This window comes from Vulpes vulpes, chromosome 16, assembly GCF_048418805.1.
Source record: "Vulpes vulpes isolate BD-2025 chromosome 16, VulVul3, whole genome shotgun sequence".
NCBI classification, from domain to species: Eukaryota; Metazoa; Chordata; class Mammalia; order Carnivora; family Canidae; genus Vulpes; species Vulpes vulpes.
Genome location: NC_132795.1, coordinates 72,604,062 through 72,616,281, shown reverse-complemented (window position 1 = coordinate 72,616,281; position 12,220 = coordinate 72,604,062). Strand labels below are relative to the sequence as shown.

Below are 12,220 nucleotides of genomic sequence, written 5' to 3'. Positions count from 1 at the left end.
CCTCCAGAATCCCTGGTTCTAGCACCTGGGGCACCCCTGCCAGTAAAGGGGGCAGGGACAGCAGGCCAGCCCTTCCACGAGGGAGGGTTTGGGAACATGTTTTACCAGCACCAGTGTGGTCCTCAGATTATCCTCCATTCATGTTTCTGTTTCAATTCTGGTCATGCATTTCCTGACCAAGTCCCCCTGTTCATCTTTGTGTCCTTAAGGCCTGGTCCGTGAGAGACCCTTGTTGAAGAGATTGTCCATTTATAGAGAAGAAACAGCATGAAGCATAGAACAAAAAAAACGTGCTTAAGAAAAGTGGCTTAAGAGATGTGGGGTGTGGGAGGGCTCAGAACAGCAGAGGCCACCAGAAGACCCCTTGGTGCAGGCCCCCTTTCTGCATCTGCTGCCCGCATTTCTCCCATATAAGCACTTACTATTAACACATCTCTCTCATCTCCTGGATGTGAGCCCCCAAACCACGGTTTGCGCCTGTGTTGCTTGACACAAATCCTTCTACGCACTTTTTCAGGGTTACTTATTTTCAGGCTAGTTCTAGCAGAGAGTCCCCCAAAGTTCATGGCTTATATATGAGCCACAAGTCAGTTTTAAGCTGGACTGTCCCAAAGACCTTCTGGAGAGGCTGGTTTTTAGGAAGGACATACTGGAGGTGAGGCGACTGCTCTCCGATGTATTCCAAGGAAGAGCAGCCTCTAAGAGGTTGGCTGACCAGGGAGGTCTAAACAGCAAGCAAGCCAGGTAGGAGCCAGATGAAGATGCTGGCAGAAAGGTTCCTGGCCTCTCCAGTGCCGTGTAGAGACAGCTGCAGAGGGACTGTCAGAAACCAGGGCAGTGGGGCAGGGGTGCCGAGGCAGGCTGGAGTCTGGATGTGTGGGGAAGGTAGAGCAGAAGGATCACCCATCCATTGGGTGTGGGGTACAAGAGGCAGAGTAGTTGAGGAGCTGGCACTGATTTTGTTTCTCGGCTGGAGCAAGTGGAAGGATGGAGCTGCCATTGACTGAGATGGGAAAACGGGGGTGAGGGGGGGGCTGGAGGGGAGCTGGAACCATCTGGGCTTGTCCTGCTTCTGGGCCCTAGCCCCAGCTGAGGGGAATATGTGCGCACCCACCCAAGGTGACTGACTCCTCCCTCGGAGGCGGAGACATGCGGAATCTGGGTTAAGGCATTGTCTTATATCAGCTACCATATTCCTTAAATGGAGGAGGCAGGCTAGTTAATTAACTTGGGCCAACCCATTACCACTGCTGCTTGTTCTGCGTCACCAGCGGAGAACAGGGCTTGGGGAAGTGGAAAGCTGGGGAAAAAAGGTGGCCAAGTGCAGGCCCGGGGTGGGGTGATTTGTGCCTGCAGGTGACAACACACTCCAGCCACACATCTCTGGCCTGACTTTCTGAGGCATTTTTGTCCTGCATTTTGCCACCGGCTGCCCTGGGTAGCTTTGCAGCACACTCATTGGTTAGCGGTGTTCTCGCAGTCGGACACTTAGAGGCACAGTGAACCTCTTTCCTGGGTCCAAGGCCCTGTGCAGCACAGAGACTGAGAAGTGGAAGAGCCTGGGTCCCTGGCACAGAAGGGGAAGGAGGAAGCAGGCCTCCACAGAGGGAGGACTGTGGTGGGTGCTGGCCCTCAGAACAGGATCCTAATGGGTGTTCAGCCCCGAGGCACAGAGCAGCCACTCCTCTTCCCTGGGGGGCTGGGATGGGGTCCGACCCTGGAGCCCTTATATCAGCCAGCTTCTCATTTTACCATCGAGGAACTTGAGGCTCACAGAAGGTGCTTTGTGAAGGAGACGAGGCTCCCTGTGGCTGACCAGGTCTGACACCCACCACACTGCCTTTTGGAATGGCGCTCCATTCACCCATCCCTTCCCCATGGCAACCTTTGGGCCTGGGTGTTTGGTTTAGGTACCACGATCACTGTAAACTCTGTAAACTGAAGCACGGGCAAAGTGCTGCGGACCTGGGTGAAGAGTTCTGGCTGGAAAGTTGTGTAGAAATGTCAGTAAGCTCAGCTGGAGGGAAAGGCCTTCTCCAGGCTCATCGGTGGCCCCCTTAAAAGTGTGGCATGGAACTAGACGCATTAGAGGCTAGGCAGAGCCAGGAGACTCACATGCCTGATGCCAGTCTCTGTGCCAGGCTCTCTGTGGGGGTGTTACTCGTCTCTTTACATCCTGGTGAGGTGGGTGTTGTTACTCCTGTTTTATGGATTGTGAAACTGAGCCTGAGGGGAGCTCAGTAGCTTCCACCCAGTCCCCCCAGAGAGGGGAGTGATACTAACTGAGCCAGTACATAGCCTCCCGCACCCAGCTCCGGGCCTCCACAGGGTTGACCCGAGGGTCTGGGTCGCACAAGGGCAGGTGCTAAGAACCCTCTGTGGAGCAGGCTGTCCGGGGCCTGCTGGGCTTGGGGCCAGAGGGACACTACAGGCCTCCCTGTCCTCTAGCCTTGTCTTCGTTCCTGCGGCATCGGGCCTTTCCTGCCCAGTTAATACCTGAGCCTTGGAGGCAGGCAGCATTCCTGGCTTTTTATGGTAAGGAGGCATCTTTGACTTTGTTTAAAAGATTAAGATCTTTTCTAGGCAGTTGGCTTGTTTGAAAGAGAAAAAGATGAAAGATCTGCTTGTTTCCACTAATCTCATGCATTTTAAGGGTAGGGAGGGGCACAGAGAGGTGAAGCATCCAGCGGAGGAAGAAGTCCCCAAAATGGGCAAATTATGATCAAGGAACCCTTGCTGCTAAGTCCCAGCTTGGCCTAATTCCTGCTGCCCATGCCTGCCAGAACCTGTGCCTCTGCTCTGCTTACAGTGGTTCATCCCACACGTCACCCTTACCTGCTGTACACCAACTGGCGGTCTTCTCCACAGTTCAGCACCCTCCTAGGCTTTCTCAGCAGCCTGCTCAAGTTTGTGTTATTTAAGGAAGAATGCTTTTAGTGTGTCTCCCCACCCCAGTAGCACACTCCTCTGTTTACAACCATTCTGGCATTTCCTGTGCACCAAAACTTGACTCATTGCCCTTAAATTTCTGGGATGTCATGTAGAGGCACACATTCATTCATTTATTCCATATATAAGCCAGAGCTTTCTGCTGCCATTGCCTGCTGTTCTGGAATATTCAGAAGCCAGACCTTCCTGGTCCTAGCCCATCTACTGAATCTTCCTTTACTGGTAACTGACCTGGTCAGATGCCTGGGAACAGAACAGGAGCTGTTTTGGCACTGGACGCACTCAACCTCACACACCAGATCTCCCTTTGCCTAGACAGGAGCCTCTGACTTGCCCTTGGCCATTCTGGAGATACTGCTCCTATTCCTCTGCACTGGCCTTGCCCATCCCTGTTTTCGTAGCCACTGTGGCTCTGGCCCATTCACTTTTTGTCATGGGAAGCTGTACCCCACCCACCCTGTGCCCACTTGAGGTTTGTGTCCATGTTGTAGTGTTTGTGTCCATGCTGTTGTTATTCTCTTATTTGCTGGGATTCAATGAATCCATGGCCCTGAAACCCCAAGGGTCCCAGACGCCTCTTGGGTGTGGACCAGGTCTGAGTGGAGCCCTGGTGGCCCCAATTCCCAGCTGGCTCCTGTTGAAATGAGGCTAACCTTGGGTGCCCGGTGGGAGAGATGGGTCTCTTTTTCTCTCCTGGTTGAACTAGCAGCTCTACAGTCACCTCAGAGAACTTGCTTTCTCAACATTAGTGCCAGCTTCCATCCTAGTGTGTATCTGGGGTGGTGAGATCCAGGTCCAGCCAGGTGATATTGGGGTGGGGGAGGGACAGGAGAGATATCAAGGTGTCCTGAGCCTGATGTGGGATTAGAGGGGACAAAAGACTTTCTGGATTGATTGTCTGCTAAAGTGGGTTTTTTACTTCTCTGTGCTCTGTTCATTTCCTGGCCCCGGGTGGAGGTCTCCCTGCCACCTTTAAGCCCTTTTCTCATAGCTCCTGTAGAGAATAAAGCAGCATTCTTTCCTAAACACTGTAAGTAAGTATGAACTAGTGGCTGTGAGTTTTATTTTCATCATGACCATTTATTGGGTGCCTAGAATGTGCCAGACTTTAGTCCAGGTAACTAATGTTAGTGGCTATAACAGCCACCTCCCAGATCTCAGTGGCTTCACACAGCAAAGGTTATTTCATACTCAAGCTCAGCTCCGTGTAGGAAGGGGTAGGGAGTGGGGGCTCTGTTCTGCCCAGACTCGAGGACCTAGTTTCTTTCTATGGATTCCTTCCCTTACCCTGGGCCTTGGAATCATTCACTCAGTGCCCTGCCTCCAGCCAGGAATCAGGAGGAAGGGTCCCTTGGAGGATCCCAAGCCCCCCAATCTGTGTTCAGGCTTGAATGAGGCACCTAGGAGGATATGGAAGAAGCAAGGAGTTTAAGTCTGGCATTCATAAGACACAAGGTACCCCGCTGCTCACCCCGTGGTCACATCAGGAAGTGCATTATCTTGGGGTACAGATTGGCGTGCCCTGTTAGGGAGACTGAGGCAGGGCTGTTGGCTGCTGGGCGCTGGCTGTAGGTGGGGGGCTGCATGTGGGAAGTGGCAGCTGTCTCTCTCAAGTTATTATCAGGAGTGATGTGCCAGTGGGCACTGTGATACCTTATTGATCTGTGATCGTGGCTTTCCTGGATTGGGGGTTTTGATGGAAAACTTCCTCTTTCTGACTCCTGTAGTAGCCCCCTCCTCAGGGGCTGCTGATTCATGCTCTGATTCACTGGAGCCTTTCGTCTGACTTTCTCTCCTTTGCTGCCTGTATTTGGAGAGCAGAGAGGCCCAGGGAAGGTTTGCTGGGAGCCTGTTCCCTGTCTACAGCGACAGTGACAGGGTGGGCTGGGGAGGCAGAGTGCCCCAGTTGTATTTGGGCTCTTTGCTTTTGGTCGATTCTGGTAGTTCATCCTTTACCTCCATGTGACCTTGAGGAAGTCACCTTGTCTGGACTTTGGTGATGTCATCCGTGCAACTCCTCTTTAAGGTTATCCTCAGAAGAACCCCCCCCCCCCCCATTGTATAAGACAGATGAAAATGGAGTTTTGTGGCTAGTTCTTCCCACTCTGCTCCAGTTCAGCCGCTCTAAGAACTTACTGAGCCAGAGGGGCCTCCAGAACCCCTTCCGCACCTAGGAGCCCATGTTCTGTGGAGGAGGATGGCAGACCTTTTCCAAGACCGGCTTCCTGAGAAGCTTCTGACAGCCACTACCAACGTCACGAATGCCATGGACCTACATGAACCACCACATCCCTCCTGTCTTGCTTATGTTTCCTGTGCCATTACCCCCTGCCCCCTCACAGGTGGAAGGGACATTACTGGATTTGCTACCAGGTTGATAATTGGTGTCTTCTTGTCAGAAAGGGTCCCATGTCTCTCACAGAGTGAGGAGAAGAGGCAGTTAGTTTCATGAGTTACTGCTTCTTTCTTTCTTCTTGCCCCCAAGAAAAAAATTTCCAGTTCCTTGAACAACTCCCACACGCTCTCCTCTTTGATGTAAGTGCAGTTTTTCCTCCTAATGAGCTCTGGTCTTTAAATGGGGCCAGGAGGAAAACTGGGGACCTTGGGAATATAAGAATCCTTGGCGAATTACTTTAAATTAATGAGACTAATCAGGAAAATCGAGTTCAGTTGCACAGATCAGATCTGTGTTCTGGGTCTTGATGACTTAAGTTGCAGATCCTAATTAAATGCCCTAAATAACCATGTAGTGGCTTCTGAGGTCCTCTTGACCCAAAAGCTTCTCTGGTCTGTGAACTCTGTGAAATGTAAAATTAATCTGTCAATATTCCCCTTTAAGCATTTCTATCCACAGGCTCCTGTGATGCCTGTGACACCCTCCGCCCTCCTAGGAGAAGGGACCCTGCAAGGGGAGAGGTAGCGGGTAAGGGAGGTCAGGGCATTCGAGAGCCTCCCTTGGGCTGGCAGGTAGTTGGGGTACAGTTGCCTTTTGTCAGGTGACATGTCTGCACTGTCCCAAGTGTAGGGGAGTGATCACAGTTTCATTACAGGCTGAGCAGGGCAGCCAGGCAGGGCAGTGGAATGCTGCAGACACACTGGGAAGAAGGTCAAGAAAGAGGAGTGCCTTCTTTGAGCCGATTCATGCCCAGGGTGCTGCCTCTGCCTCTGGCCAGTGTGGGGTGCAACTTACAGTGATGCAAGAGGATGACCTTAAGTTGAGACAGGGACCTGTTCCCTGTGGTCACACCCCCAGCATGGCCACCTTCTCCATGTGGTCTCCTCCTGGATCTTTCCCTCTATGTCCAACCTTTTTTTTTTTTTTTTAAAGATTTATTTATTTTAGAGCGAGTAAGCCAGATGTAGGGCTTGATCTCATGACCCTGTGATCACGACCTGAGCTGAAATCAAGAGGCAAGTGCTTAACCGACTGAGCGGCCCAGGTGCCACAATCTGTGCGCTATCTTTTTAAATGACTATGATCTGAACCAAGTAGAATATTTCAGTAAAAACATGACGCAGAGCTGACATAAACATTTTCTCATGCTGTTGTCTTTAATTATCATTAAAATAATTAAGCTTTTTATTGAAGTATAAAAATCACTCATGTACAGTTCAATGAATTTTACATAGTAAATTCAGTCTTAAAACCAGAGCCCCAAACAGGAGACAGAGCATCACCAGAGAGCCCACAAGCCTTCTCCTGCCCCATGTGCCCTCTCCAGTCAGTACTCGTCCCTCAAACATATCACTGTCTTGACTTCTGGCACTACGGACTCATTTGGCCTGTGCTTGAACTTTATAGAGATAGAATTCCCTTGATACTCTCTCATGTAACTGGCTTTTCCCCCTTGACATCATTTCTAAAAGCCATCTGTGTTGTTTTGTTTACAGCAGATGGATGCTTGGATTGTTGCTTGAGTTTGACTATTACAAATGTTATGCTGTAAATGTTCTTTATACCTTTGTGAACATAAATATGCATTTCTGTTAGCAATTCCTCTCTGAGCTGTATACTAGGTCACGGTGTAGGAGTATGTTCAGCTTGACTAGGTACTGCTAGTTTTCCAGCATGGCTGAGCCATTTCATCCTCCACTGGCAGTGTCTTGGGGCCCCTTTTATTCTACATCCTTACCAAGACTTGGTATTTTCTTTCTTTTTTTTTTTCTTCCATTTTTAGCTATTCTAATGAATGTGCAGGGATCACATGGTTGTGGTTAGTAGTTTCCTGATCACTAATGAGGTTGAAGAAATTGTCATGTGTTTATTAACTTTATCATGACCATTTTAACAGCCATGTGATAGCGTATCTTATAGATAGTCCAGAATCCACTTACTTGTAGCTGGGCATTTAGATTGGTTCCAGTGTTTGTCAGTATAAGTAATGCTACAATAAGCATCTTTGGCCTGATGACAAGAATTTTGTTTTTGTTAATAAATTTTGATATGTAATGTGATAAATAATTTGATAAATTTCTAAAATGCACATTCCACTTAAAAATGTTATCAATAATATAGGTGAACCCTATAGTTTCCCCTAGGTCTGCCAACAAAGCACATACTCATGAGAAGAGCAAACAAACCTCTTTTAGAAGACTACTTTAGATGAATATAAGGAGTTTTTAGCATTCCTTTGTTATGAATGAGTTTGACCACTTTTCCAAAATGTTTATTACCACATGTATTCCTCTTTTATAAATTCATATCTTTACCACTTGCATTTTTAGTGAGGTGTTTTTTGTTAATTTGTACAAGCATTATTATAAATTACAGATATTAGTACTGTAAGTACTTTCCCTGTTCTCTTTACCATTTTCATTGCATATTGTGACTTTGTATGCCTCTTGCTGTCAGCGGCCACTGCCCTCTCGGCTGAGGTGCCCAGGCTAACAGTCCCTAGGTGCTCCAGTGGGAGGGGGAGGAGCTCAACCTGCAAGAGAAACAGAGTTTGCCCGAGGGCCAACCACACTTCTGCCTATCATCTGTACCCAGACTCCAGGTATTTCAGATAGGTCACACACTGGGTCCTGAGGTCTGCCCTGACAGTCTCTCTTGACTGCGTCGGAGCCTGGGTGTTCTTTTCCACAGGAAGGCACCCAAGGCCCACGCAGCCACGGCAGGGTAGAGCCCTCTTCTGTTTTTGCACATTTGGTTCTCGCTGCAGCCCTGTGAGACAAGTACAACCAGCCTCATCTTAGACACCAGAAAGCAGAGCCTCAGAGGGGCCCGGCAGTTTCTTCCAGGGCCTGACATTTGTGAGCAGGATGACTGGGACTCAGATTCTCAGCTCATTTTTCCTTAACCACATCCAAGCCACACAATGAATGCTTTAGGGCTGGTACGTGTTCCCTTGGATCACTCCTGGAAGAGGGGAGTGGGAATGTGCATTTTCTGTTTCTCATTCTTTTGGGCATCAGCAAAAACCTTTGCTTTTGAGCCAAAAGATTAGATTGTTGTGTGGAGCTCAAAGGAATTTATAGTAGCTCTTGGCTTCCCCATATCTCTAGGCATCTCTGATAGCATAAGCGTTGTGTTATAATATGCATTCTCAAGAACTTCATATTTGACCAGCTTGTTAAGTTTATAACTTTCTGTTTTTAGATGATGGATTTGGACGAGCTTCTATGAAGAAATGCCACATGTCTCAACTAGTCCAAGAACAAACATGTCCAGTAAGTTGCTGGGTGAATGAATATTAACTTGAGAGCAAGAACACAGGCCCTTTGGGGGCACAGGTGTTGACAGACTTTGAGAAGACAGTGTCTGGATACGTGGAAACCTTTGAAAAGGAGTGTCTTAAATCAGCTTTATTGTACCATCTAATTATCTTCACTTCTAAAGGTTGGTTCCTTCTAGAGACAGCAGGAATTGTAGCATAGAGGGCTAGAAAAACATGAAACTCACTTCTTACTGCTTAACCCACTTCTTAGAGCATAGTGTGTGTTCTGTGCCATGCCAGAGCATCTGGCTGAATCTGTCTGATTCAGCCTGTGTTGGCACTTTGCCCAGAGACTTCTGTATCCATAGCACAGCACTGTCCACTTGAGTCAGTCATAAATGACACACACATGTATTATAGGAAAGCAAGCCCAAGACCAAAACACATGTGAAGTTTCTGTAGCTCTGGGAAGAAAGAGAACAGGTTGGAGAAAAGTGCCCTTGTCTCTCTAATGTTCTACTGTGCCGTTACAGCCAGTGGGCTGCAGACCTCTTTGTGTATATCATATCCTTCTGGCAGAGATGAATTGATTTAATTTTAAAGATTCTAAGAGACTTGTCAACAGAAAAGGCTAATAAAACAAGAAAATTTCAAAAGCCATCTTTTATGATTATATCTAAACCATCATTTCATGTAGTATGTCTTTGTTGAAGAGATCATGATTTTCTTACATAATCCCATGAGCATATGTACTGGTGGTATTTGAGTGTTAGTGTTGAAGAGCATAGAGGAAGAGGTCACTAGACGGGGCCTAGATCATCGGACTCTCCACTCCTCACTTGCCCATGTTAGACCCATACTGTCTCCATGAGAACACGGTCTCTCAGTCACCATCCGTGTTTCACACCAGTATTTGTGCCTCTTTCTTAGGACTACTGCCACCTTAGGGGACTAGGGCTTGGTGACAGCGCTTCCCGGGGAATCAGGCGTGGTCTGACCCAGGAACAGGAAGCACAACATCACCAATGACATCATGACAGCAAGAGAGCACAGCCCTCGCCATGGCGCCAGGGCCCGTGCGATGCAGCGGGCTTCCACCATTGATGTGGCAGCCGACATGCTGGGCCTCTCTCTGGCAGGTGAGCCTCATAGGACCTGCACTGGGTTTCTGGTACAAGGTCACAACACATGGGTCCCACACCATAAGAGGAGCTGGGAAGGCCACACCTGCCTCCTGGGGTACCCTGAGGATAGTCACAATAAGCCCCCAGTGACTGCCCCAGGCTGGAGGGCACCCTGGTGTAGCATTCTTCTGGTTGAATCAGGGAATGGGGAGGGAGGAGGTCAGCTCTCTTCCTGGAAACTGCTTCCATTGCAGTTTGCCCACCGGCAGTTTTCCAGCTTGGGTGGGCACCCCCACAGCTCATTTGCCAGTAGGCGATATGGGAATGTCCACAGTGCCCATCTGGCAAGTGCCTGTCTGGCAAGTGCCCAGGCCATGATCAAAGCCCTTCTTGTTGTGAATATGCAGAGCTGAGTAGGGAGGGGGGTTTGGTCTAGGAGTCTGAGACTTCTTAGGAATCTCAGAAGCAAAATGTTTAGAAAATGAATGATCTCATATACCAGTTTCTGAAGTGGGGGTGGTGGGGAGTAGAATGTTGAGTCTTTTGAATAAAATCTAAATGCCAGGAAAAGTTTATTAAGGGTGACTTTTTTTCCTGTCATTTCTTCTTTATTCAGGAAATATACAAGATCCAGATGAGCCCATTTTAGAATTCAGCTTAGGTAAGTATCTTTTTTAATTTTTTGTTTAAAAATGTATGTTGCTTAAAAACAAAAGCAGGATCTTGGCATGAATTTGTATCAGAAAAGTCACTGCTATTGAATTGTTTCTAAGATGAAGCCACGAGGCGGGTGTCAATGTCTTGTGCATGGGAGGGAACCTGGAAGCCTCAGGCCTTGGGTCTCTTCAGCATGCGTTTCCTCCAGGCTGGCAGTGGTCAGGGGGCAGGAGATAAGTGCCCACAAGGACAGCCCCCCTCCTCCTAGGGCAGGGTTGGAGAGGTGTGAGAACTGGTTCAGGGCCAGGGTTGTCAGACCCAGCCATAAGGCCCTGTGCAGTTGAGTTTAGTTGCCTAGCCCTTATTCCCTGCTTTGTGAATGAAGGTGATGACACCTAGTGCTTTCTCACTTGGACAGCATCAGAATATCCTAAATACTGCCCTGAATGCCCTAAACTTGTCCTAAAAAACTGTAGTAGAATGTGCTGGCTCTGGAATCAGGGAAGCATGGCATTACTGTGGCTTACCCAGAAGGTCCAACCACCTGGCCCACCAGTTGCAGATGGTTCTTTGCCTGAGCCTGATGTTATCCTGTGTTCCTCTTCCCCTTCCCTTGTCCCCTGGGCAGTGGTGAGCATTGGCCTATGGGCTGGCAGTGGTGGCCGGGAGGTGGTATGACTTAAAAGAAGCATCTCCTCAAAAGTCAGATGACCTGGATTCTAGTCCAGACTATTACAAACCAACCACACAGCCTTGAGTCTGTCGCTTGACCTTACTGGACCAGTTTCCTCATGTGCTGTAAGGGATGTTACCATTTGAGAGACAAAAAAGATCATGGTGCTTAAAGCAAAATCAGACAAACAACTTTGACAAATGATAAATATTTACAAATGGGGCATTATTCTCAAATTAATATTACACTTTGAAAGCATCCCCATTTCCAACCGAATGCCCCTAAACAAATTCAGAGGGTTTCCCAACTGTGACTTGATGGCTGGTTCTGCACTGGCAGGGAGTCCTGCATTTTGAACTAGGGACAGGAGGTTGGGAGAAGCAGCGTTTAATCCTGCTGGGATTCCCGCAGCTGCCCACTTCCAACCTCGAGCTTTATTGTTTTTCACAAGTTGTAATACTAGCCCAAGAGCCTCCAGTTTCACAAGTGAAAAGTGAACTTATTCCCACCCCCTTGTCTTAAGTCATCTCACATGTCAGGAAGAATAAGAAACAGAAACACACACACTGTGCAGTGAGACATTTTTGGAACCCCCAAAATGTAACCCATGAGGAGGAGGGAGCAGATGGAGAGGAGTGTGGTCACACCTTCATGGCTGTGAGGGTGCTGGATTTATCCCAAAGATACTGTGGAGTTTAGAGACAAAAGCAGGGACTTATTGGAAAGTTTGTGTAAGGAAGAGTTTGGGGTTCAAGTTTCCACCACACTGTCAGTCCTGCAGGGACTGGTGGTTACTCTTGTAAGAAACTTGGGAGGCAGAGAGGCTCTGGGCTGAGGTCCATCAGCTCAGAGGAGAGTGTGATGAAGGGCCAGAAGTCTACTGAATAGCAGCCCCAACCAGGCCCTCCCCAGCCTTCTTCCTCTTCCCCTAATTTTGCCAGGCTTATTCTTCAGGAAGGAGGCTCTCACTCTGGAGAAAGTAAACCATCCACTTCCACTCCCCCCAAAGACACAAATGATGGCTTTATGGACCCCAACCAAAAAGTAGGCTGGCCAGCCACTCAGGGACTGTTGTGGAACCCATCCAGCCCCCCTCATACTCAGCCTTCTGATACCTCATTCTTAAAAATGAATGGACATTCTTTTGTGCATATATAAAG

The 12,220-nt window shown here is 48.5% G+C and overlaps 1 protein-coding gene across 28 annotated transcripts in view; it reads left to right on the top strand.

Moving 5' to 3' along the window:
- INPP4A (inositol polyphosphate-4-phosphatase type I A) overlaps positions 1-12,220 on the top strand; it is a 135,091-nt gene that overhangs the window by 67,247 nt on the left and 55,624 nt on the right. For 18 of the 28 annotated variants that reach the window (XM_072741131.1, XM_072741125.1, XM_072741113.1 and 15 more), the window contains 3 exons: positions 8,549-8,619; positions 9,537-9,745; positions 10,347-10,391. In XM_072741131.1, the coding sequence (XP_072597232.1) occupies positions 9,640-9,745; positions 10,347-10,391 (151 nt within the window). In that variant the 5' untranslated portion in view covers positions 8,549-8,619; positions 9,537-9,639. Of the gene's footprint in view, positions 1-8,548; positions 8,789-9,536; positions 9,746-10,346; positions 10,392-12,220 lie in introns of all 28 variants that reach the window. The other 10 variants (XM_072741126.1, XM_072741114.1, XM_072741129.1 and 7 more) reach the window with 1 other exon arrangement.